The following is a 23,152-nucleotide window of genomic DNA, read 5'->3' on the forward strand; positions in this document are numbered from 1 at the left end:
ATTTCAGGTCGGCGAATTTTCGGTATTTGATTGTACTAGCATTATCTGAAGAAAATGATAAGCAATTTTTCGATTCTAAACATTTGCTTTTAAAGTTTTCATTTATACAATTAAAAATACCTTCTCCAGTATTATTCGTACACTCTAAACTATAAGTCAGTGACGTAATTATGACTCCCTTTTCTTTTACTGTAATATGTAATTTCTCTACTTCCATCAGTACTTGGAGAAAATGATGTATTGCATACTGACTTTATAATATCGGCAACAGTACTTTCTGCAAGCGTTTTCACAATAGCAGCAGTTTTGGTATGACAGCAGGTAATTTTTTTTTTTTTTTTTTTTTTTTTTTTTTTTTAATGCTATGGCAGAATCTGGAAACATTGCTTTGAAAAGCTCTTTGGAATGATCCGAAACAGAAAGCGGTAGATTGTGTTCAATTAAAAACCGAACAAAATAGCCTTCAGCTTCTATAGGACCTGTTTCGTCATCTTTTATTAAGAAATTCATTGTTTCTTTAGATTTTGCAGTGCCAAGTTCTATATGCTTTTGAGGAAAAAACATGCTGTTTACAGTCATCTTTTCCACCATGTGCAACTGAAAAGTCTCTGTTGCATACACTGCAGTGTGCGTGATTCACAGAAATTTTTGATGCTTTAATGCATGAAAATTCTGAAGAATATGAATCTTTAAATTTCTGCTTTGATAATTTTGGCTTCTTCATTCGAGGTAGCATTATTTAAAAAAAAAAAAAAACTTCCTCCTGAATCACAGTTCACAAGACACATGCTAAGCTTTCACCGTAATCCCAACAATGGAGCCAAAGGCAGGCTAAACACGCACAACAACGAATCTGGGAGACAGACAAAGTGGACAGATGTTGCGGGGGGACTATTGACAAGTCATTAGTGGTTGGAGTTACTGATCTACGATTAGCAACACACTCATCATGTGATATATGGTGATATATGGTGATACGAGTATTCAGCTAATCATCGGATGAATTTGGTAGTTCTGTTTTGTGTACTGGTTCTCCTACTCTGTTTCTGTAAAATCCGTAGTTTTTTCCATACTTTTTGTAGCTCATAGTTTTTCATGAATTTCTGTAGAAACTGCGGAGAATCTGTAGTAGTTGGAGTCTATGGAAAAGCAGTAGCTAATCAGAAATGAGTTCAGAAGCTTGTTTTGCAGATGACTATAGACCACATGAGTTTGGCTCAACTTCAACTTTCTCAGCTCTTTCTTCTTCAACTTACTGCATCACTTTCAGATATCTCATTTCAAACATCAATTTTTTGCCACAGTTTTTAAGTGAACCTTCATTCAAAAATTTTTATTGAGGAAAATGTAATATAAACTGGAATAATCTTATTAACTAAATATCAGTTTATATTTAATGTGTAAATTAGTACAGTAATTAAATAAATTATTTAAAAGAAAATTCTCATGTTTATTTAAAATTGTTATGTGCGTATTTATTATAGTAATAAATCATAAATGAGATATGGTGAATAATTTTTGCACAACAGTTTAAAGAAAAAATTATTGTGAGAAAATTATAGATTTTGAATTTTGTTTAAAATGTACACCAATTTATGGTTGCTTTTGTACTGAATTAAAAAAATTTCAGTGAGTTTTTAGTTTTAGTTTGATGACTAGTAAGCCATCTGCTTAAAAAATTTAGGAAATCTATCATTTGTGTACAAAGGAAGCTTGCCAATTTGTGATAATCAAATTAAGACAAATTTCAACCTTAGATTGATGCTGATTTTGTGGAATAATTTTGGTCATTTTAGAGGCTCCGTCTTTATTTTTCTCAAAATACATGACCGTTTTTCACTCAAATGTTATTAGAATCAAACAGAGGTTTAATCTTAGTGATAATTCTTCATTAGCTTAAAGAACACTAGCATAAGCATTGGCAGAATTTTGTGGAATTCAATTTTCAAAACAGAAAAGAAATATATGATATGTAATTACTTCAATGAGTTTTAGATAAAAGTGACTTTATAAAATAAAACTAAACATTGACTGCTCATTAATGTATTGTTGTAAATTTTGTATATATGTAAATGATTTTAGTGAAATTATATGTAAATTGTAGTATCTCTTGTGTTAAGTAACATGAAAGGTCTCAGGAGTGTGAACCATCAGGAAAACAAAACGGGATTACAGGAGTAAGTCCATTAACACTGAGATAAATGGCTATGTAGCCAAATTAGCAAGATGGTACCAAGCTGCCGATGGTTTTAGTGACTAATTTTTGTTGCTTTAGCAACATTTTGATCTTATGCCTGTGTAACTGTAAATGTGTATGTTCTCCAGCAATTTTTGGAAACTGAATATATTTGAAATTCTCAGTGGATAGGGGAAAACTGTATAAGATTGATAAAAGCATTAGTTTAGTTTTACGAACCAGATATCTGGCTTTGCTCAAATGACAATGGTCACTCCTCTCATCTAACCTTCAATACCTTACCAGGACAGATCATAATTTAGAAATGCTTTCTTCCTGCATCCCTAAGGTACAACCTAAAAGAGCCATAACTCATCACTCAAATCAATCACAATAATTTTGTCATAAAATGGAATCAGGAACAGGTTAAGTTTAGCTTAGAGTATTGAGAGATCACTGTGTGAGCTTATGCAAGAGAGGCCTTTTAATTTGTCTTTTGTTTAATATTCTTAGTACAGTCAAAAGTCTTTAATCCGGACTCGTCGGGACTTCGGCGATTCCGGATTATCGTTTTTTCCGGATTATAGATCATCAGTTTAAATCTGGTAAGATGGCATGCAGAAATTATAAAATTAAAAATATGAAACTGTAATTTATAAAATAATGAGCAATTATGATCTAAAGGGTATCAAAATTTACAAAAAGAAGCTGCTTAATATTTATTTGTTTACTTTATTAAACATTTCTTTCAACGCGCGCATGCGTAAAGCATACCTTATGCATAGCCGAAATTAGAAAATTGCAACCAGAAAACTATTTGATTTGTATTCGTGATATTTATAATGACGAGGAATTTGATTTAAATCATATCAAAGATGGAGTACATCCAGATTAAATACTACATTTAGTAAGGAATTATAAGCCGAATAAAATAAAAACATCTGCCCTGAAGATAACGATAGTGCTGACAGATCAACTTCCAGTTCATTGCGTGCTGCGACGATCACAATAATTTTGTCTTAAAATGGAATCAGGAACAGGTTTAGTTTAGCTTAGAGTATTGAGAGATCACTGTGTGTGCTCTCTGAGGAATAAACAGGGTTGAAAATAAAGTTGCAGGAACTGAAGAAAGAGTTTCTGCTGTTTGAGCAGCAAATTGTTTGACAGAGTTTCTGCCCAAGAAAGTTGACAGTGCAAAGAAATCCATAGTAAGAGTTGGAAGCAATTCTGTTCAATTTAAATTCCTCCTTATATCTTTTTGACTTTCTGTAAAGCTTTCCAAGTATGATGAAAAAACTTTTGGCAAGTGTATCATATTCAGTTCTCTGTAGTGGCAAAAGCAAATGGACGGGATTCGGAAACTAAGGCCAGCCATCTCACCACTTCTCTGAGAACAGACACAGTAGATATCCTTCAAAATCGGCCCCAAAATCAGAAGCTAGACTTCAAGCCTTTATCCGGCTTGTTGGAGATGTGCTTTGGCAGGAAGTATATAAAAGACTTCCGTAGCCTTCAGTTAAAATGTCGCAGACATAGGCCCACGTAAATGCTTTAGGAGCTCACCACAGAATTAAAACTCTGCCTTATCTCACCTTTTCAGACTGCCCAATAGACACAAGAGAAATCCTATCCCTGTTTGACGATGGCATCTAGGATCCTGAGAAAGCTCTGTGAATGGTGGATATTATGGATCTAAAAGGCACATGAAATTCAAGGCAACCCATCAAGCAATTCATAGAGATCGCCACCCAATCGGAGTTGGTCATGTGCAGAAGCCAGTCGATCAGCTGACTACCCATGTAGAAGATTTAACGGGGCAGGTTAGTGCCTTGAAGCAGAATAGGAGTGACAACAAAGTACAAAGTCCGAAATCCGGACTCGTTGGGACTTCAGTGATTCCGGATTTGGGATTTTTCCGGATATTAGATCATCAATTTAAATCTGTTAAGATGGCTTGAAGAAATTATACAATTAAACATATGAAATCGTAATTTGTGAAATAAAGAACAATTATGATCTAAAGGGTATCATAATTTACACACACACACCTCAACAAAAAAACTTAATATTTATTTGTTTATTTTATTAAACATTACTGTTAATATAAGTTGTTTAAGTTACTTCCACAAAAAATTAAAAAAGTTCCTTTTTCTTTTTTCTTATGTCATATACAGTTGACTTTCCAAAGCTATACTCCTCGCATAATTTTTAGATGGATATGCTTTTATCCATTTTTGCAGCAATTTTACTTTTTGTTTAATGGACATCGAAACATGGTTTCGCTTTGTAGATCCTTTGGCAGCTCCAGAATTGGGAACTCTTTTTGACATAATTGAAAGTTCAAGCTTAGTTTTTATAAAACTACCGTAATAATAACAGTCTGCAAAAAATAATAAGCTGGATCAAACTGAAAAATTAGGGAGCAGTGCAGTCCGCTACATTAACTGAAATGCTTTAGAATCAGTAAAGATGATTTTAGCCTAGCTTAATAGCGTCTGTTATACATTATTGGCAGTGTATCAGAAGATTGGCGATGAAAGCTAAGTTGTTTCTCTAAATTTTGTCTTGCTCCTATTGCATACTGAATTAAGCCTGAATTGTATTTGTTTAGTTATATACTATGCCGACGTTTATTTCTTGTACATGCTTAAAACTAATCTGCTTCTTGAATAAATAAACTCCCACATATACTTAATGCTTTATGTAGGGCCGGCGCTAAATGCCGCATAGTGCAGTCTCTACGTGTCCTAAATTCTGCTACAATGCGCCTGCCTAAGTTCTAAATTTTCACCGCACCTAAACTTGCATCCTAGTGCTTTCCCTAAATCATAAAAAACTTCTCATCCCTTAATTTTCCCGCTTGGTGCATTCCCAAATTCCAAAAATTTTGTCTTCCCTAAATTCTGCCAACATATTTTGCTGCCGCTTCTGGGTTTGAGATGAATAACATATCAGTTATTCTTAATAGCACTAAATGTAATCTTTTGGCCTATGAGTTTCATAAACAAAATCTATTTTTAGCATATGAAAAGAAATTTTTGTTGAATTTTTCCTTGTCAACATTTCTTAGAATATTTAAAAATCTATAATCATTGCCAAGTGTAATGTTAACATAAAAGGTTGCCATACTTTTGTTATTCAATTACTGATATAAAAAACAGTTTAGACATTACTGCATGAGTTATTACTAAAGCTGTCATGTATTGATAAACATGCGGTGATGAAAACAAAATTAATAAATAATGACTTGTTAGGTTGGCGTCAGGGATATAAAATAAGTGAATGTTTCAGTAAGCACGGCGAACAGCAGTAAACGGAACGGAACATTTGAGATGTATGCCAAGCAGACACTCAGCTACAAAGCCAAATTTTTAATCTCACAAATTTATACTTACATGATTGTTTTTCCATAACGAGGTATTTTATTTAGTGCCTAAGTGAAATTAAGAATCGGAATTTTTAAGCGAAAATCTCCACACGTTTTATTATGGAAGGAAAAATCAAATGCACATGCGTAAAGCATACCAAAAGAAAAAATGTTTATGGCTTTGAGATCATTCTGGATAATGGACGACCGGGTTTTGGACTTTGTACTGTATATGAAAGAACTGCAGAGCGGAAACTAAGACCACAAGAAGGAGGGAACTAATTTGTGGTCATCTTGTGGGATGGAGGTTACCAGATACTGAGAAGCCCCATTTTAAAACATTTCAGATTTATGCAATGAGTGGTGCCAGTAATAAACTTTTTATCATGGAACTTATTAGTGAAGTTACTTGCAATAAGACCATCAGTACAAGAGCCACTGTTACCATCATCCAAAAAGATCTGGCTCAACATCTGGAAGGTAAAATAATCTGGACGCCACCCTGAGTTATCCTCCAGACTGTACCTGGTGATAAAATCAACATTGATGGAACATTAAACGTAAGTGTCATGTTTGGAAGTGTCGCCTACTGTTACACAGCAACAGTGATACTGATATTACAGACACTTGGATCAGGCTTTCTAAGGAAATATAATTTTGCCTTGGAATTTAAAACCAGCGAACTGCATTCTGCCTCTGAGGATATAACCCTGTTTGGAATTAAAGAAGTTAAATCCATCCACCAAATAATAGTTCAAAATGCTGTTACAGTGCCAGCAATAACAGAATTTTTACTACCATTTCAAGATGTTTTCATCAGCATATCTTCTGACATAGCCCGAACCAGTTTGGCACAGCATAAAATTTATATGGGGGATCATTCACCATTCAGTCAACATCCAAGATGTCTACTGAAAGCTAAAGAGGAAGAGGTAGGGAAGCTTCTAAAGGACATGAAAGAAAGTGTCATTTTCAAGTTTCAGCAAGTCCTTGTGTCTCTCCTATCATGCTACTTAGAAAGATAGTCCAACTAGATTTTGCATTGACTATTGCCAGTTGAACAATTTTACAAAAAAAGACAGCTAGCTACCTTCTTAGAATTGATGACATTCTGGACACACTTTTTGGAAACAAGTGGTTTTCAATGCTTGATTTAAAGAGTGGATATCTGCAGGTAAAGATACATACTAATGACTGAGAAAAGACTGCATTTAGTACCGTACAAGGACTTTTGCAGTTCAAGGTGATGCCATTTGGATTATGCAATGCATCTGTAACATTCAAGTGCCTCAAGGAGACTGTGCTGAGCAGTCTTTGCTGTGAGCCTGTCTGATATACCTAGATGACATCATCATGCGGAAAGTTTTGAAGAACATTTATAAAATATTAGGAAGGTGCTTTAAAAGTTGAAGGAAGCCAATCTAAAATTAAGTTCTTCCAAATGTAAATTAGAGTGATGAACCTTGAACATGCGATCTGTGCCAGATGCAAGTATGAATCCAGAAAAAGTGTCAGCAGTTGAAGATTAGAGATGTCTGAAAATGTCCATTACCTGAGGGAGTTAAACATTATTAAACAGTGTAACAGTGGCAACAGTGTTAAATTAATGCTGTGCATCTTCAGGGGGGAAGTGATAGTTATCCCTTTTTTATCATAAAAGAATACTTTTATATATCATGCACAAATTTTATTAGCACTGACTTTCCTCTTAAAAAAACTCAGCTTCTGGAATCTCAACAATTAAGAGTTTTCAATTATTCTTTAAACACAATTAATAAATAAAACATGTTAGGTATATACACCAAACTTCTTCTGATATACCTTTTTTGTAGACTCCAAATGATCCTTTTCTGAGATATTTTTCTGAAAACTTTTGTTCTGGTTTTAGATAATGGTACAGTCAAGACTAATAATTCACTAGATTGATGAAGCATCATGTGAAAGTGATTAAAAAAACTCTTAATGTTATTCAAGCTATCTCTTGAATTATATTATTCACATCTGCTTGCTGCAGTCTGTCAAATACTGGTCTAACCCAACACTTCAGCATCTCCTTCTATATAAAGCAATAAGTAAAATACTTTTTTATATAGAGAAAATTGAATCCATTTTAACAAAAAATATAACTTTAAGAAACCAAAATAATCTTGGAAAAAAAAAAATACTGTGTGGGAAGATTAAGGAGAGAACAAAGTTTGTTTTCTCAGTTTCCGATCTGAGGTGCCATCTAGTGTGCACATATGACTTCTTTTAAAGTGAAATTTTCTGCTCTGCTGTAAACTGACATTGGGTGAAAGCATCTTTTTGCTGCACTTTTGTGACACTGTGCTAGTATGAATGCAACTTAATAATCGTTATGTTCTGCTAGTGGCCAAATGAGTAAGAGACCAATGAACAATGAGTTTGACTAGTTTTTGACTTAACTACCTCAGTAAACTCTTCTAGATTGACAGTTCATTCAGAAGTAGGCTTGAAACTAAGTGAAAGGGCTTTTTTTGAGATGAGCATCTTTCATTACATGAGCGTTTTTGTTTAGTTTTTCCCATTTATTGCATGAGTAGGAGCCGGGTTCCCATGGAAAGTCCTCCATGAAAGCATCTCTTCCCTTAGAGGCATGCAGTTCTTATTTTGTTCATAATTTATTAAATAAACAAACTGAGCATTGTTGTAGCATTCTTTTAATATATTATTGTAAAATTTTGAATAATGTATGGTGTATACGGGAGGTCTTTATTAATATGTGAAATGGAATTTTGACGTATTTTGTTTTTTTGCAACATATATTACATAGAAAATGTAAATTTTGTTGGTTAGATTTTAAATTGAAAATTATTTAGTGAATAATATGACAATTAATATTTGGGCCTATTATACACTCACGTTTGTGAAAATTGCAACACCATGAAGGACTTACGCGAGTGAGCTGAAATTTTCAGGAAATGCAAAGTAGCGCATGATATGCAAATGATTAGAATTGCAAATCCGTAGTGCATGCGTATGCTGAGCAGCGCCCTCTGAACGGCTGATGGATCCAAATAAATAGACGGCTGTAGCGAGGTGTGTATGGTTATCGGTGGTTATCTGCTAGTGGTAAACGTTAACTCAATCTGTACTTATGCCTCGTCGACGAAAGAGAGCGAGATTTGAACAACTTACAGAGTTTGAACGAGGGAGAATCATCGGCCTTCGTGAAGCTGGATTGTCGTATCGTGCAGTAGCCTCTCGTGTGCAGCGTAACAGCAGCACAGTGATGCGCGTTTGGAAGCAGTGGACGGATGAGTGTCGGACAACTCGGAAATCCGGGAGTGGACCCCGAAATGTGACGTCAGCTCGCGATGATAGACACCTGGTCCGCATGGCGCGGACGGACCATACAGCTTCCTCTAGACAATTGGCAGCACTGTGGTCAATAGCTACAGGTGTTTCATTGTGTGCTTCATCAATTCGTAGACGTCTGCTGCAGTGTGGACTGCGCGAACGGACTCCTTTATACAGGATCCCCCCTAACGCACGACCATCGCCGCCTGCGGCTACAATGGGCCAATCAGCATAGAGACTGGCTTGCTGATTGGCAGCATGTCGTGTTTTCTGACGAATCCCGCTTTAATTTGTGGTACCATGATGGCCGCATTCGTGTCAGACGCTATGCCGGTGAACACCACCTTCCGGAGTGCATTATCGAACGCCACAGTGGACGAACACCCGGAGTTATGGTCTGGGGCGCCATAGCATATCATAGACGATCTCAATTGCTACGAATTGTGGGCAATCTGAACAGCAACCGGTATATCCGTGAAGTTCTACAGCCCGAAGCTGTTCCCTTCCTTCAAAGCTTGCCAGGCGCTGTATTTCAACAGGACAATGCCCGCCCTCATACTGCTCGGATTGTTAAATCCTTCTTTGCAGCGCAGCAGATACAGCTTCTTCCTTGGCCTGCGTGTTCCCCGGATATGTCGCCAATTGAACATGTGTGGGATGTCATTGGTTGGTGTCTTGCTCGTGATCCTCGTCCTGTTGCGTCTGCAGACGAACTTTGGGTACGCGTACAAACGATATGGAATGCTCTTCCTCAGTCAGACATTCAAACTTTGTTTGACTCCATGCCACGTCGTGTATCAGCACTTATTGCGGCGCGTGGTGGCCACACAAAATACTGATTCTGATCTCTTGTTCTTGTTTGTTTGCTTTGAACATTTAATCATTTATTTGTACCACTACCACTCAACTGTGTATTAAATTGCATTCAATTATGACGATTCCTTCTTGGTGTTGCAATTTTCACAAACGTGAGTGTATTTATTGTCTTTAATAATTTATAATTTTTTTCCTTATATTATTTTATGCTCATGTTAATAAAATAGATTATATTGTATTCAGAAATTTATTTAAAATTGTAGGTATTTTAAATGTATAATTAAATTATTTGCAATGAAATGTAATAATGAGTTATAATTTATCTTTAATTTTTATGGAAGCTCAAGCATGTATTTTTTAATGATCTGAAATACTGAATTTGCAAAAAAAATGCAAAACTGTCTTTAAAGATTGAAAATCTAAGCAAAATCTCGGGTAGGATTGGTACAAATTGAAAACTGTGCATTTATTTCAATTTTAACAGTAGAGCTTTGGCACCTTATACAACCAAAAATTTCTTTTTAAATAACTTGTTACATGTTTTTAAATACAAAAAGTTGCCTTTGAATAATTTTTGAACCCAAAATTAAATAGGAAAAAGAAATTTTACTTCTTTGGACTATTTCTCTGTCTCCATTATTTGAGCTTTAGGCCCAAAACAATGGAGGAAATATTGTTAGTATTGCTGAATTCTGGGAATTACCCAGGTATTTTAAGAAACATTTATAATTATTATTCGAAAAATTATCCATAATAATTATTTTACAGCTTATTTTAGGATTTAGCTGAATTCTAGAAATTTTCCTGGAAATTCCTTTAATGAATAGTCAGCGGAAAAGGAGATATAAAAAAGTTTCTGAAAGCTTATTGTATTTAAGTTTCTCTGCTGTAATTGTATTTTCAATATGTTTTATTTTATAATTGAAATTTTACATTTGTGAAGTATTTGGCAGCATTGTTATCAAAGTAAAATAAAATTGTTTCTCTATTTACGGTAGGTCTAATTCGAAAGCTGGAGGTGGAGAAACTAAAATTAGAAGATTTGAATCGGGAATTTAAAGAAAATGAAGATTTAGTCAAAAGAGAGCTTTCCATTGAAAGAAATAAAGTGGCTCACTTAGAGCAGGAAAAAGAAACATTCCTGGATGAAATCCATGTGCTGAAAGAGCAGTGTGACTTGTTAATGAGCCGACTTGGTGACCCTGAGAAAAGTAAGCTTCTGATTTTTGTGCTTTGATTGTGGTTTGAGGCTAAAGTATGCTTGCTACAAGTAAAAATTGTGCAGTAACTTAAATCAACATAAAATTATTTGTTATGCTGTGTAAAACACAAATTTTTGATTGTTGTCATGTAGTAGGCCCCAAATTATGATTGCAATATATTAACAGTAAATATGAATAAAAAAATTAAAATGTTATTTCAGATGAAATACTAAATATTGCATTTTATTGGCGTATAATGAATATCTTACATACAGAGTCCTTTTGCACACACACATACACACACAAAAGGAAAATATTAAAAACAGAAAATTATTGACCAATCGATTTCGCTTCTCCTGAATACTGCTACAAAACTTAGATGACATTTAAAAGTTTCTTAAATTTTCATGAATTATCTGTGGATTGAAAAAAGTTAATGCTTCTTTGCCCTAACATTTTAAATATAAAATGGTTTTTAATTGGATTTTGATTTTCATTTATTTTTTTTTAACATTGAAGGCTTAAGTAATCAGTGTAGTTGGTTAAGATACTTTTTACATGGGAAAGAGATTTCTGTATTTTAGGAATCTTGACTTCAGACTAATTGCAGCAAGTTTCAGCTGCTAGTTAATTGCAGCTAGAATTATTGTAAATAATTATTCTATCAGTTTTGTAGCATATTGGTCTTTCTTTTTTCTTTTATTATTTTTTAAATCCATAATGTACCCATTGCCCATATGGAGAGGGTCAAAATTATTTCTTGAAGAAGAGATGTTGCATGTTGAGGAAATCCATAATAATGGAATAAAAATAATAAAGAAAACAATTTTATCTCGACTTAGAACTCATGTTAATACACGTAACATTTTCATTTGAATCTGTGTATTTATGCTGTATTGGTAGTGGCATTAATATTTAAATTAAGTGCATAAATTGCATCTAATTGGCAAAAAAATAATTTAAAAAAAAACTTTCATCAGTATAACTGAATTGTTGTTTAAATTGAATATCAGAAAAATTGGAGTAAGTCCTGACCAAAAGAAAAATAATAAATAAATAGTTAAATGGGAATAATAATAATAATAATAATAATAATAATAATAATAAAAACTTCATTCCTGCATTAAAGCATGTTACTCTCCTCCCTTGATTACATCCTGATACACTGGCTACAATGCTGCTAATTGAACTTGTAGCAAAAACAGCTTGACTTAGTTATATTGGGGTAAGATGTCATACAACTTTGCTTAGAAATGTGGTTATTTGACTGGTGAAACAACCTTTTGCAGCAATTGGGATTATAGTATTGTTACAAAATGTCCAGGCGTCGTAGGATAGCTTCCCCGCAAAGCAGGTTTATGGCTGCCACATTCGCTGAGAAATTGCCCATTTGGCGATATGCCATGGATGGATTGAGAACCTTCTGGAATGAAGTCTTACGTTTTAGCCCAGAATGTTCTCAAACAGAAGCTATGTAAACCCTGCTGGTACGAGGAGAGTTAGTCAGTCAGTCAGTCAGTGGCGAGTTGATCGTCGAGTGCACCGAGTCTCTTATCACGGTTAGTGCATCGTCGAGAGAGTGTGTTTAGTTCCGGGAACGACTGAACCGAGGAGTCAAGTGCATCGCGAGCTGTAGCACGGAGAGGCTCGAGAGTAGGTGGAGTTCCGAGAACGACCGAGCAGAGTCAGGAGCTGTACTCTGGTGCTTTGAAGTGAAGCTGGCTTCACCATTATAACTTGATAGTGTGAAGGCTGTGCCACTGATTGATTCAGTGTGTTTGTAGTAATTCTTTGACTGTAAAAGTGTTTTGGAGCTGTTTCTTGAATTATACTGGCCAATAAAGTGTTTTTCTTTTTAAAGTGTGACAACAGCACTTGAACCTCGTACGTACATAATGTAAGTGAAGGGGGAAAAACGTAACAGTATGATATCAACAAAAATAATTGCAGAAAATGTCTTATTTTGTATTTTATAACTCTTGTGTTTAGAGGGTGGAGGTTTGATTTTACAATATGTGAAAGTTTCATTAAATTATAGTGAGATTTTTTTTATTAGTTTAATGTCAAAATTTAAAAGTTTTTATTTTAGAATTAATGCAGTAGGAACTTCATTGGAAAGGCTATTTCAAATTTGTTTAATGAACTCTATTACAAAAGATATAATTGCTTAATGGTTAGTTCAGTCAGTAAGTGAAGATGTCTACAAAATGTCTATAAAAAATTGGTTCAGCATTACATAAGAACTATTCCAAATTGAACTGGGGGGGGAGAGACAAATTTAGAGATTCATCTTCTTTGATAAATTGTACCAGGTTAATATTTAAAAAAAAAAAATTCTTTTATGCAATTTTCTGTAATATGCCTTTTCTTCCTCATGTAAATATTTTTTAATAATCCCTATATGGTGCATGTTTTAGGAAGTTCAGTTTGCATGCAGTTCAGTGCTACACAAATATTTAATTTGTTTAATATTAATTATTCTTGCTATGCTACTTAAATTCTCTGTATTATCCTTTCATACATAAATTAGTAAGAAATACAAGATATAAAATGAAATCAACTTTTGCTAGAATAACTATGTTACTGATTTTATCTCATGAAGAATATCTAATATATTAAATTTATGCATTGAACTATTGTGAACTGGGGGCCTACTATAATGTACATAGAATGTATTTAATTATAGAGGTTTGTGCGAGCAATCAAATTTTTCCAGTTAATGTGCATGTTTCTTTTTCTTTGTGATAATAATGTATTATGTTTTAAAGTGCATAGAAGTGTAATTTTGTAGGCTTCAGATGCTTATTAAATTATCTTTACCTAAAGCATGAGCTATTTATTTATATTTTATAGTATGTGGTATAAAATATTTCTGCATGCCTGTGAATGCTACAGCCACTTTAGAATCATTGTGTGTAGCAATTAAAATAAAAAGTATCTTGCTATCTTACTAATACTTATTTGCTTGTAATTCTGAAGTATTTGTTATGGATATTTTTAATGTAAAAGTAAAATCTATTTTTGTTTTCTTGTACTTTATATGTAGCTGATTGCTATTTCATAATTATTTCCACTGTTAATCAGTTTGGTGTTCCTTTGGGGAACAAAGAAACTATGTAAGGTTTTTGTATACTACAACTTACTTTGAGGTAATTTTGTAGTTTACAGTTATAGAATAACCATTGAAACAGAATTGAGGCAGACAACATCTGATGGAGGAAAACGTATATTGTTGCATAAATTAAATTGTTAAAAGATGGCCATAATTTTGTATGACTACTGCTTATGCAGCCTTTCACAGCTTTTTTCTCCGAAGAATTATTTTAGTACATTTTTCATTTCTTATTTATTTTGGAAGTTTTTGCCAACAAAAAAATGCTATAGTGATTTAAGTGGATAATAATTGGAGGGATCAATATCTAAATTTTTAAACAAATGTATAAGAATTTGCTGTTATTAAGCGATTATGAGTTAATCTTTCAGTATGCTATTTAACATCAATCTACTGATTAGTATTTAAACCCATTTAAAACCATACTGATGCCAATAGATATATGCTGTAATGATTAGATTATGTTACAACAATTCAAAATAAATCACATGTTTTATATCTTATCATATGTAGAACAAAACTTTCTTTGGATGTTAATCTTAAGTTTCCTATTTCATTTTTTGGATTCAACCATTTTATTATTTTATGTAACATTTTAATTTTTACATTGTCTGTTGTAAATATATAGACAAAAAGCAAGAAATTTAGAACTAAATCCACAAACACCCAAAAGAAATGACTTTCAAAACCCGTAAAATCGAAAATTCCTTATAAAAGTAAAAAAATTAATAAATAAAATAAATCAATAGTCATCAAACTGGAAGAAATATAGATATGGGAAATACAAAAAATATATAGGAAGAGGAATGCAATCAAAATCTGATTCAACATCATCAAGAGGTGGTAAATCAGATTGAATTGAAAACCTCCCCAACTGGAAAACCACTGCATTTCTGTTCATTCAGAATTAGCTGATGAACCATTCTAAAGTATTTAATTATAACAGTTCACCTGCAAATTTTGAACTCCTCTATTCAGAGGAATCCCGAAAATAAAATGAAAATATACAAAAACAAATCATATGTAATAAATTCAGTGTCCATTAAAGTAAAAGGACAGTAATTATTAGGCTTATTTTACTGAAATAAAACTCAAATAAAATGCAATAATATAAAATATACATAAAGATTAACTTATAGCAAGCTTGAAATCACCCAAAAGGGGAATAAAAAACAAGTAATTTTTATTTATTTATTCAATTATTTTTACATTTGCAAAGCAAACAGTAAGGAAAAGGAAAAAAGAAACAAAGGTTAGAAAAGAATAAAGTCATCAATCAAGTCATGGCTTAGAATAGAGTAGTCCCTCTGTTAATAAAAGTATAGTTCAGAAAAATTGTACAATAATACAAATATATACAAAATACAAATAACTGTAAAATCCATGTACAATGATTCGAAAATGTCTTAATATCTTTAACTGAAATATGGTACACTGATGGTACATATAGAAAAATAATTCTGATTTAATGTCTGAAATTTCCTGAATTTTTTAAATAATGAACTAAAATGAAAACTTGTTTAAATTTTGAATGGTGTTATAAAGAATTTATTATTTGTAGTTAGCATAAAGGATGCGTAATTTTAGAGCCAAATTTTTTACTGATAATGTGAAGTGTATATACAAGTGTATATATTGCGTGTGTGTATATACATATATATACATGTATATGTGCTCCACATCTTCAATTCACCAGCATACAGGGTTTTTCAGCAAATCGGTTACAGATTTTCAGGACAGATAGAATACACCTAGATGATTGAATATCACATAACAATACATGGTCAGAAATGTTTTCTTGGCACAGTACTGATGGCACAAAACACAAGAAAGGAAGGACACAAACAGTGTGAAGAAAAATGTTTTACTATGTTTAACAGCAGAAGCCAACAAATACAGACAACGATCATCATTAAAGAAGGTGTTCAAAATTATGACGGACTGATCACGCATGGAAGATCACGTGAAAGTTGCATGATGCACGGTTTCTGTAGTCTGGGTCATAATTTTGATCGTCTGTTTTGTTCTTATTTCTTGGTTTCCGCTGCGCTAAGCATAATAAACATTATTCTCACCCTGCTTCTGTCCTTCTTTTCTTGTGATTTGTGTCATCATTACTGTGGCAGGAAAGTGTTTCTGACCTTGTTTTTCCATGATCTGGGTGCACATTATCACTCCTGAAAGTCTATAACTTTTTGGTTTTAATTTGGAATATACAGGGTGCTGAAACACCCTGTATATTCCAAATTAAATCCAATCTTATTTTTGCTTTTGCATATGCCTTAAACATAAAACACTCAGTTATTTAAATGAAGTAATTCGCTCTCCTTATTTGTATTAATTTTTTTTTTCATTTTTTGATTTTCATAGAATTCACTTTAATTAGCATATTCATCTCTATTTAAATACCTATAAATTATAATTATATATGAGCTAATATTTCATAATATATGTGTTCTCAAAGTATCTTTTTTTTTCTTCTGATTATAAGGTTTAAAAATATTGTTTTTATAATTATTCTTTGTTTGTCTGTTTATTAAAAAAGTGCTTGATTTTTTTTTTTGGCCTTGGTAATAATTGTATATCTGTATCTGTTGTGTCTTGAAAGCTTTAGATTACTTAATTTACGTTTGCATTTTTTTGTTTCTTAATTGGGGGATTAGATTATCCGAGTAGCACATCTGCTATTTGTGCTTTAGTGAAATTTAAAAAATCTGATGTGGACTCGCATGACTTCCTTGGATGGCCTATTAAATTATATGCTTTTTTTTTTTTTTTTTTCCTGCACTTCATTTAAACTTACGTCATTGAATTATTCTAATAATCTCTCAAGGGAAGTTGAAAAGGACATCAAACATTGCAAATTTTGAAATTAGATATCCTGGTCAATTTTTGTCATATGGTTGTCAAACTTCTTATAATTTTGTTTTGAATATAAGACTTTCCCAAATAGAAGGATAAGAACTGGGAGACTACATTTAAAGTTAGATTTCATTGTTTGTCCAAATTTATTATTATTTTAATTTGACATTGCCAAAACATGAATTTTTTCATCATTTAAAACAATTCTGTTATTGGAAGTATATGACTGTGACCATTGATTGCAAAAATAAAGGCTGGGAGTGGTATATATAATTTTGTCTGTTAATTGCAATAAAAAAGGGAGGTGCACAGCTAGATGTTATAGCAATCCCATATACAAAATTTCAATGTTCTATTGTGCAAGACAATTACATACAAAAAGAGTCACTTTTAAATCCATTTTACAATCTGTTCTGGAAAAAAACAAATTGTCCATACATACAGACATTACGCAAAAGAATTGCCCAAATGGATTCAGGTATGGTCAGAATGGATTTTTCCATTAAAACATGATACCATAATTTTTTTATGATTACATATTTTCTTTACTTCTTACAAGAAAGTAAAAAGTATGCTAATTATTTGATTGCTTCATTTGTGAATATATTATAATGATAATAAAATTAATTTTCTCATGATAATATGAAATAAGTATTATAAAATTCTGAAACTATCTGATGTCCTCTCAGCTTGCTATACAAGTCCCACATTTCTGATTTCTTCTGCATTTGATTTTAACATATTTCGTTAATAAGAACATACAGTAATATTTTTAATTTCATAATTATAAATGTTTTTCCATTAAGTAGTATTATTAAGAAGGCTGTGCAAGGATGTATCATTTTGAAAATGATTACTTTATGGCTCCTCTTCTCTTTTGTGATCAAATTTGTATGGCTTTTTGGGTTGGTAAAATCATACATTTGAGATTCAAGTTGGTGTAAATAAAAGTTATTCACATTTTATTATTTTTTTCCTTTTATTTAGAAAGTCTTAAAAAAAGCATCTCTCATAAAGCAGTAGCTATTAAGTGCTTAGTGGTGATAATTTACATTCTTCTAAAATCTCGCAGTAATGCATTACTAGATGACATAATCTTTTTTGTTTTGTTTAGAAAAGACAAATATTCAAAATCATTTATTCAAATGAAAAGCAAATAAACTAATGTTGGGAAGGGGAATGATAATATGAAGTAAAAAAATTTAAAAATCTTTTTAAAAAAAGCAATTTATAATAGTGAGCATTTAATGCAAACCAGGCATGTTAAATGCAGTGTCTTAAGTTGACGAAATAATCATCAGTGTACAATAGTGTGGTGTTCAAGATAAAATAAATACATTTTCATAATTAGTGATGTATTTAAAAAGTGGTAAATACTATAATTAAAACAATAGAATGAAAATAAGTAAATTCAGGTTGTAAATGGTTACCTATTGTTTCTTTCCTGACACCTGGCATCCTTTTTCATGCAAACAACTTTTGAATGTCCGGAGACATGCAGTTCATACTAGCAATCTTCAAAACAGATATCAGATGAATGCCTGTTAACTTAAATTGCACTAGAGATTTTGTTCCTTTTCATAAGTTGTTCTTATTACTACATATTACTGAGCATTGAAATCATGTATGATGCAAATTTGCGGCTTTCTGGCAAACATGCAAGCAGGTATTCAGGAATACCCACTTCACTGAATCTTTTGCTTTGGAATTGAATCATACTGAATTATTTTAATTCCATCTGTAAACGGGCTTGTTTTCAAAATATCAGTTGAAAAATAGGCTGACAGTAAGAGAGCTGGTCTTTGATTGGATTGTCTGTTATTGCAGAAGCTTTTCAGCACATTTTGCATTGAACAGGTTTCTTTCAACTTCTTTTGTACTACTTATTACAATTTGGGAAGTGTGTCAGGTCTTCAATTTTTAACTGTTTCTCCCTGAGCAGTGATTTGCATTCAGATGTTTTTACCTGATTATTCAGGCTCAGAATAGTTATAACTTTTTCTTGCAAACTGTAAAATATTTTGTAAGAGGATCCATCAGTAAACTGGCATCTTATTCTTTAATTTCCAAAGAGTAGAGAATTTAATCTCTTAAGCTCCAGAACCTTTCAAGGGCCGTGGAGCAGGATATTCAGTACACTTGTAAGCAACAGGAAAGCCAAAAACATTCACTTTCTAAATCTTCTAAGAAAGCAAAACATTGCTGCTGCTCTAAGCCAGAGATTTCATGAAGTTGGTTATTTTTTAACTGGTTATTTAACATTTTCCAGGTTAATATTTTTTTAACATTACACATCTTGGTGAATTAACAAAGTAGACACGATGAAAATTAGATCTTTCAAAAAATTTACTTATCTCTCTGTGCAATTGTGCTATGAAGCCATTAATTTTTCTAGTCATTGAAAGGGCTTCTTCTGTGGCAATAGTGCAATGTCTAGTTTTTTAAAACCTGGAATTCCATATTGGCTCGAGAAAATATGACTAATTGAACTATGCTACTGGTATTTGTATGTTGACCAAATGGAATATGCTGTTAACTTTAAAGCTTTTATTTTCATTAGATGACTCACATAAGATGTCAGTTCAGTTGCTCTTTCAACAATTTTGTCTCAATTATGTGCTTTAAAATATCTTTACATATCCAAGACATAATTATTTCAACAATTATGGCTAGAAAATTTTTTATAAAATCACCATCTGTGAAAGATTTTGAGTGTTTCCCTATTATCTCCAATAATGTATGGCTTCCATGGACCACAGCTCTTTTTACTTAGTGTGGTAAACATACCATGTTTGTTGTTGTATCAGTCTTGCCTTCAATTTTGTCAGCTTGTCCTTCTGCATTAAGTTCTTATAATGATCATATCGTGCTGCCAATTCACGTCACATAACTTAGGTGCACTGATGGTAAATTTGTGCAGCAATTTTATTTTTCACTTCAATACAAAAATATTGCAGTTTCATTTCTTCCTTTCATCAGCAATTGTCATTAAAGATTTTTCACTTACTTAGTTTTGAATGATACGTAATGCAAAAATCAAAGTTGTTCAAGAACTGGTTAAGTTACCAACTAAATAATTGAACTGCTCTGACAAGAAACAAAGAACAGCATTTGTTTATCCATTTCTTTATATCATTATCTTTACGAATGTTTAATTCCATGATATTTTCTTTGTGTCGTCACTCCACATTTCAGCATCTGTCTACTCATTAGTTCTTTTCATCATATCTCTCTAAAATGGAATTGGCAGTAGTAATTTCTATCCTCTGAATCATAAGCCTTTTAGAACTTGGGCTGTACAATCCTGTCTAAGGCTACACTGCCAATTAAAAATATTTCAAGAGCCAGATACAGAATTTAACATCTATTGACAGCTGTAACATAAATTACTGTTACATCTAGCTGAATTACATTTATGTTTTAATCCAAAAAGTATTTATTAAGGGTGGGAAAGCACAATATTTTAAATGCTCCTGTTTTTTTAATAATGATGCATCTGTATTTTATATCAGTGGTTCCTAAACTTTTCCAAGTCATGTCACCTTTGTAAAATTAAAATTTTTCTGTGGCAGTCTACCTTAAGTAAAAGTATGATTAATCATAAGTAAGAGTTAAAAATAAATAAAACTCATGTATCTTTGTTATTTAACACTTTTTTTTAACTTTATTGAGAATAAATTAATGTGGTGGATGAGTATGCAAATCACTGCACATTTTCTCAAATTGTGGCATTAAACTCAACATGTCCAACCTCATTTCCTTTCCCATGTTTGTTTTTGCTCTATACTTGCTTTTTATTATATCGACTGCCGAAAATACGTTGCACAAATATGGCATCGAAAATAGAATTAAAATCCGCTGAGCCTCAGAGCACTTGGGTATTAATCTTTTATTGAAATCCAAAATTCTGTCAATTTCATTCTGCCAAATTTTGCTTTGAAACTGTCATAAGATAACTCAATAAGATATTAGAAGTAACTGAGATGGAGCATTAGTTTTAAATGGATGAGTCCATGCAAATCTATTGAAATTTTCATTTTAAAATTATTTCTCAAAGCAGATAATTAGCTCTGATAAGGGTCCTTCAAACCTGGGTTTTATATCTTGAGAAAGATTAAGTTCATTTAACGTTAAAAATTCCAGCAGTATTTGAAAATAATCTTTGTCTGTATCTTCATTCAATGTTTGTCTCCATAGTTGAGTTTTTTTTTTAAAGAAAGCTGATATGTTTTCCATTGACTTCAAAAGATGCATGTTTTTTTCCCTTGCAGAGAGGTTAAGGAAATTCATCTTTTCAAAAATATCACATAAATATGCCAGTTTTATTAAAAACTCAGCATCAGCAAAATCTGCTGTATCTTTAGATCCGTTTAGTGGGAAATAAAACTTCTTGTTGCTGTTCAAAGGTATGTGATAAAACATTACCAAGAGAATCATTGTTCACTCTTATAGAATAACGAAGAGTAGTGTTTGTCTCCCATATCCTCAAACAGTTTTTTTAAAAAACCTTGCTTTGATTAAGTGAGATTTTATGAAATTTACTGTATTCACTACACATTCTAGATGTTTTGGTGCAAGCACTTCTGTGTGAATAATGCAATGGGTCCACAGTTCATTCGGTGATTATGAGTGCTTGTAGTCCTCCATGGCTGCCAAATATGGAGTGAGCTCCATCAGTACAGACACCAATGCACTTTTGCCAATTGAAATTATTTTCAGAGATGAATGTATCAAGAATCTCCATCAGGTTGAGCCTTAGCTTCTGCAGTGATATTTTTACAAAACAGATACCATCAGGACCAGATTTAGCTTTGATGAGATCCTAAGCTATTTGAGATATTGGACCTTTTATGATAGATATTTGACATTTTTTTCTTCTTAAAATGGGATATATTACAATTTTTGAAGGTGGCCCCAAGAAAGTGGGGGGCCCTAAGCTATATCTTGTGCAGCTTATACATAAATCCGGTCCTGGATACCATCTATAAACTGTACGTAGCTTATCAAATGAGCATCCTTATTATTATCAGTAACCTCATCCAGCTGCAGTCCAAATTCCACTCCTTTAATTTTTCTCAATTAATTGATTGTGATATCCTCTGCCATATGTTGTATTCTCTGACTAATTATGTTATTGGACAAAAGCACTTTTAAATACAGCTTTCCAGTAGACTCACCAACCATGATGTTCACTATACCTATAGCAGCCCATATAATGAGCTCTTCTGCGATGGTGTGGGTTCTTACATTTCAGGATTCTGTAAGCCACTTTGTAAGAAGCTAGCAAATCGTTGTTTGGTCTTAAACTTTCTGGCTAAAAAATCTCAAGGTTTTACAACTGTGCTGTGGTGATTATTTCTAAGTAGTGCTTCAATTTACTTGAAATGTACACTTCGCTGCCAAAACTTTGATACACAATACACATTATGGTCTCTCTTTATCATTTATTTCTGTTGACATTAAACTCTACATTATATTTATGATATTTTCATTTCTTCACAATCATGCCATTGGTTGAAGACACACTTTCTTCATCTGCACTATTATGTTTATTATTGTTCAAAAATCAGTCCATCATCAAACATATAAAACAAAAAATCACAAAGCTAATTATCATAGACAACAAATAAAAAGTGATGTAACAACAACTATACTGTGTGAACTAATTTATTTTACTATTTATTTATATTAATTTATTTCACTGTTTATTTAATTTTAGTAGACTTAGATTGTAAACCAACTAACTGAATCGAGCCGAGTATGTGCTTTCCACATGTTCTTCCAGAGCAACCCAAATCTGTCATGAAAGGTCTATGCACCTTGATGTGTCTGTACTACTGGTCAACCGTCAACCTACATGGAGAATGAAATGAAAAAAAAAATTGTGAAACAGTTACGTCCAGCCTTTTTATTTAAAAAATTGCTAAAATCGTGTCAATCATTCAATGGCCAATAGGAAGACATCCCTTTTTCTGGCATTATTGGCGAAAATACAAGTTTCAGCAAACCTGATCTTACCTCATTCTCAATAAGCAATTAAAGCATTCATTCATTCACTGACTGGGTCTGCTTCATCTTTGACATATATGTATAATTTCTAAACCCCATAAGGCTGGAAAACTGCTAAGCAATTCCATTAAGATTTCGGTAACAAAATTATTATCTTTACTGCTGATTTGACTGGCGTTTCTGTGAGAAACCTAAATTGCATAAAATCCGGCCTGAAAGAAAATGGTGAATTTTTTTACTCTGGGGGAAAAAAACGACCTCTAAAAGTCAGTGCACTTGAACCTGAATAA

The 23,152-nt window shown here is 32.6% G+C and overlaps 1 protein-coding gene across 1 annotated transcript in view; it reads left to right on the plus strand.

The window, feature by feature from the left end:
- Positions 1-23,152, plus strand: part of LOC118196068 (uncharacterized) — a 207,908-nt gene that overhangs the window by 86,796 nt on the left and 97,960 nt on the right. The window contains exon 16 of the mRNA XM_035367469.2: positions 10,676-10,888. Within this exon, the coding sequence (XP_035223360.2) occupies positions 10,676-10,888 (213 nt within the window). The remainder of the gene's footprint in view (positions 1-10,675; positions 10,889-23,152) is intronic.

The sequence above is a fragment of the Stegodyphus dumicola genome, chromosome 4 (genome assembly GCF_044657685.1).
Source record: "Stegodyphus dumicola isolate Sdum_Otavi_A_Nest chromosome 4, ASM4465768v1".
In the NCBI taxonomy this organism is placed as follows: Eukaryota; Metazoa; Arthropoda; class Arachnida; order Araneae; family Eresidae; genus Stegodyphus; species Stegodyphus dumicola.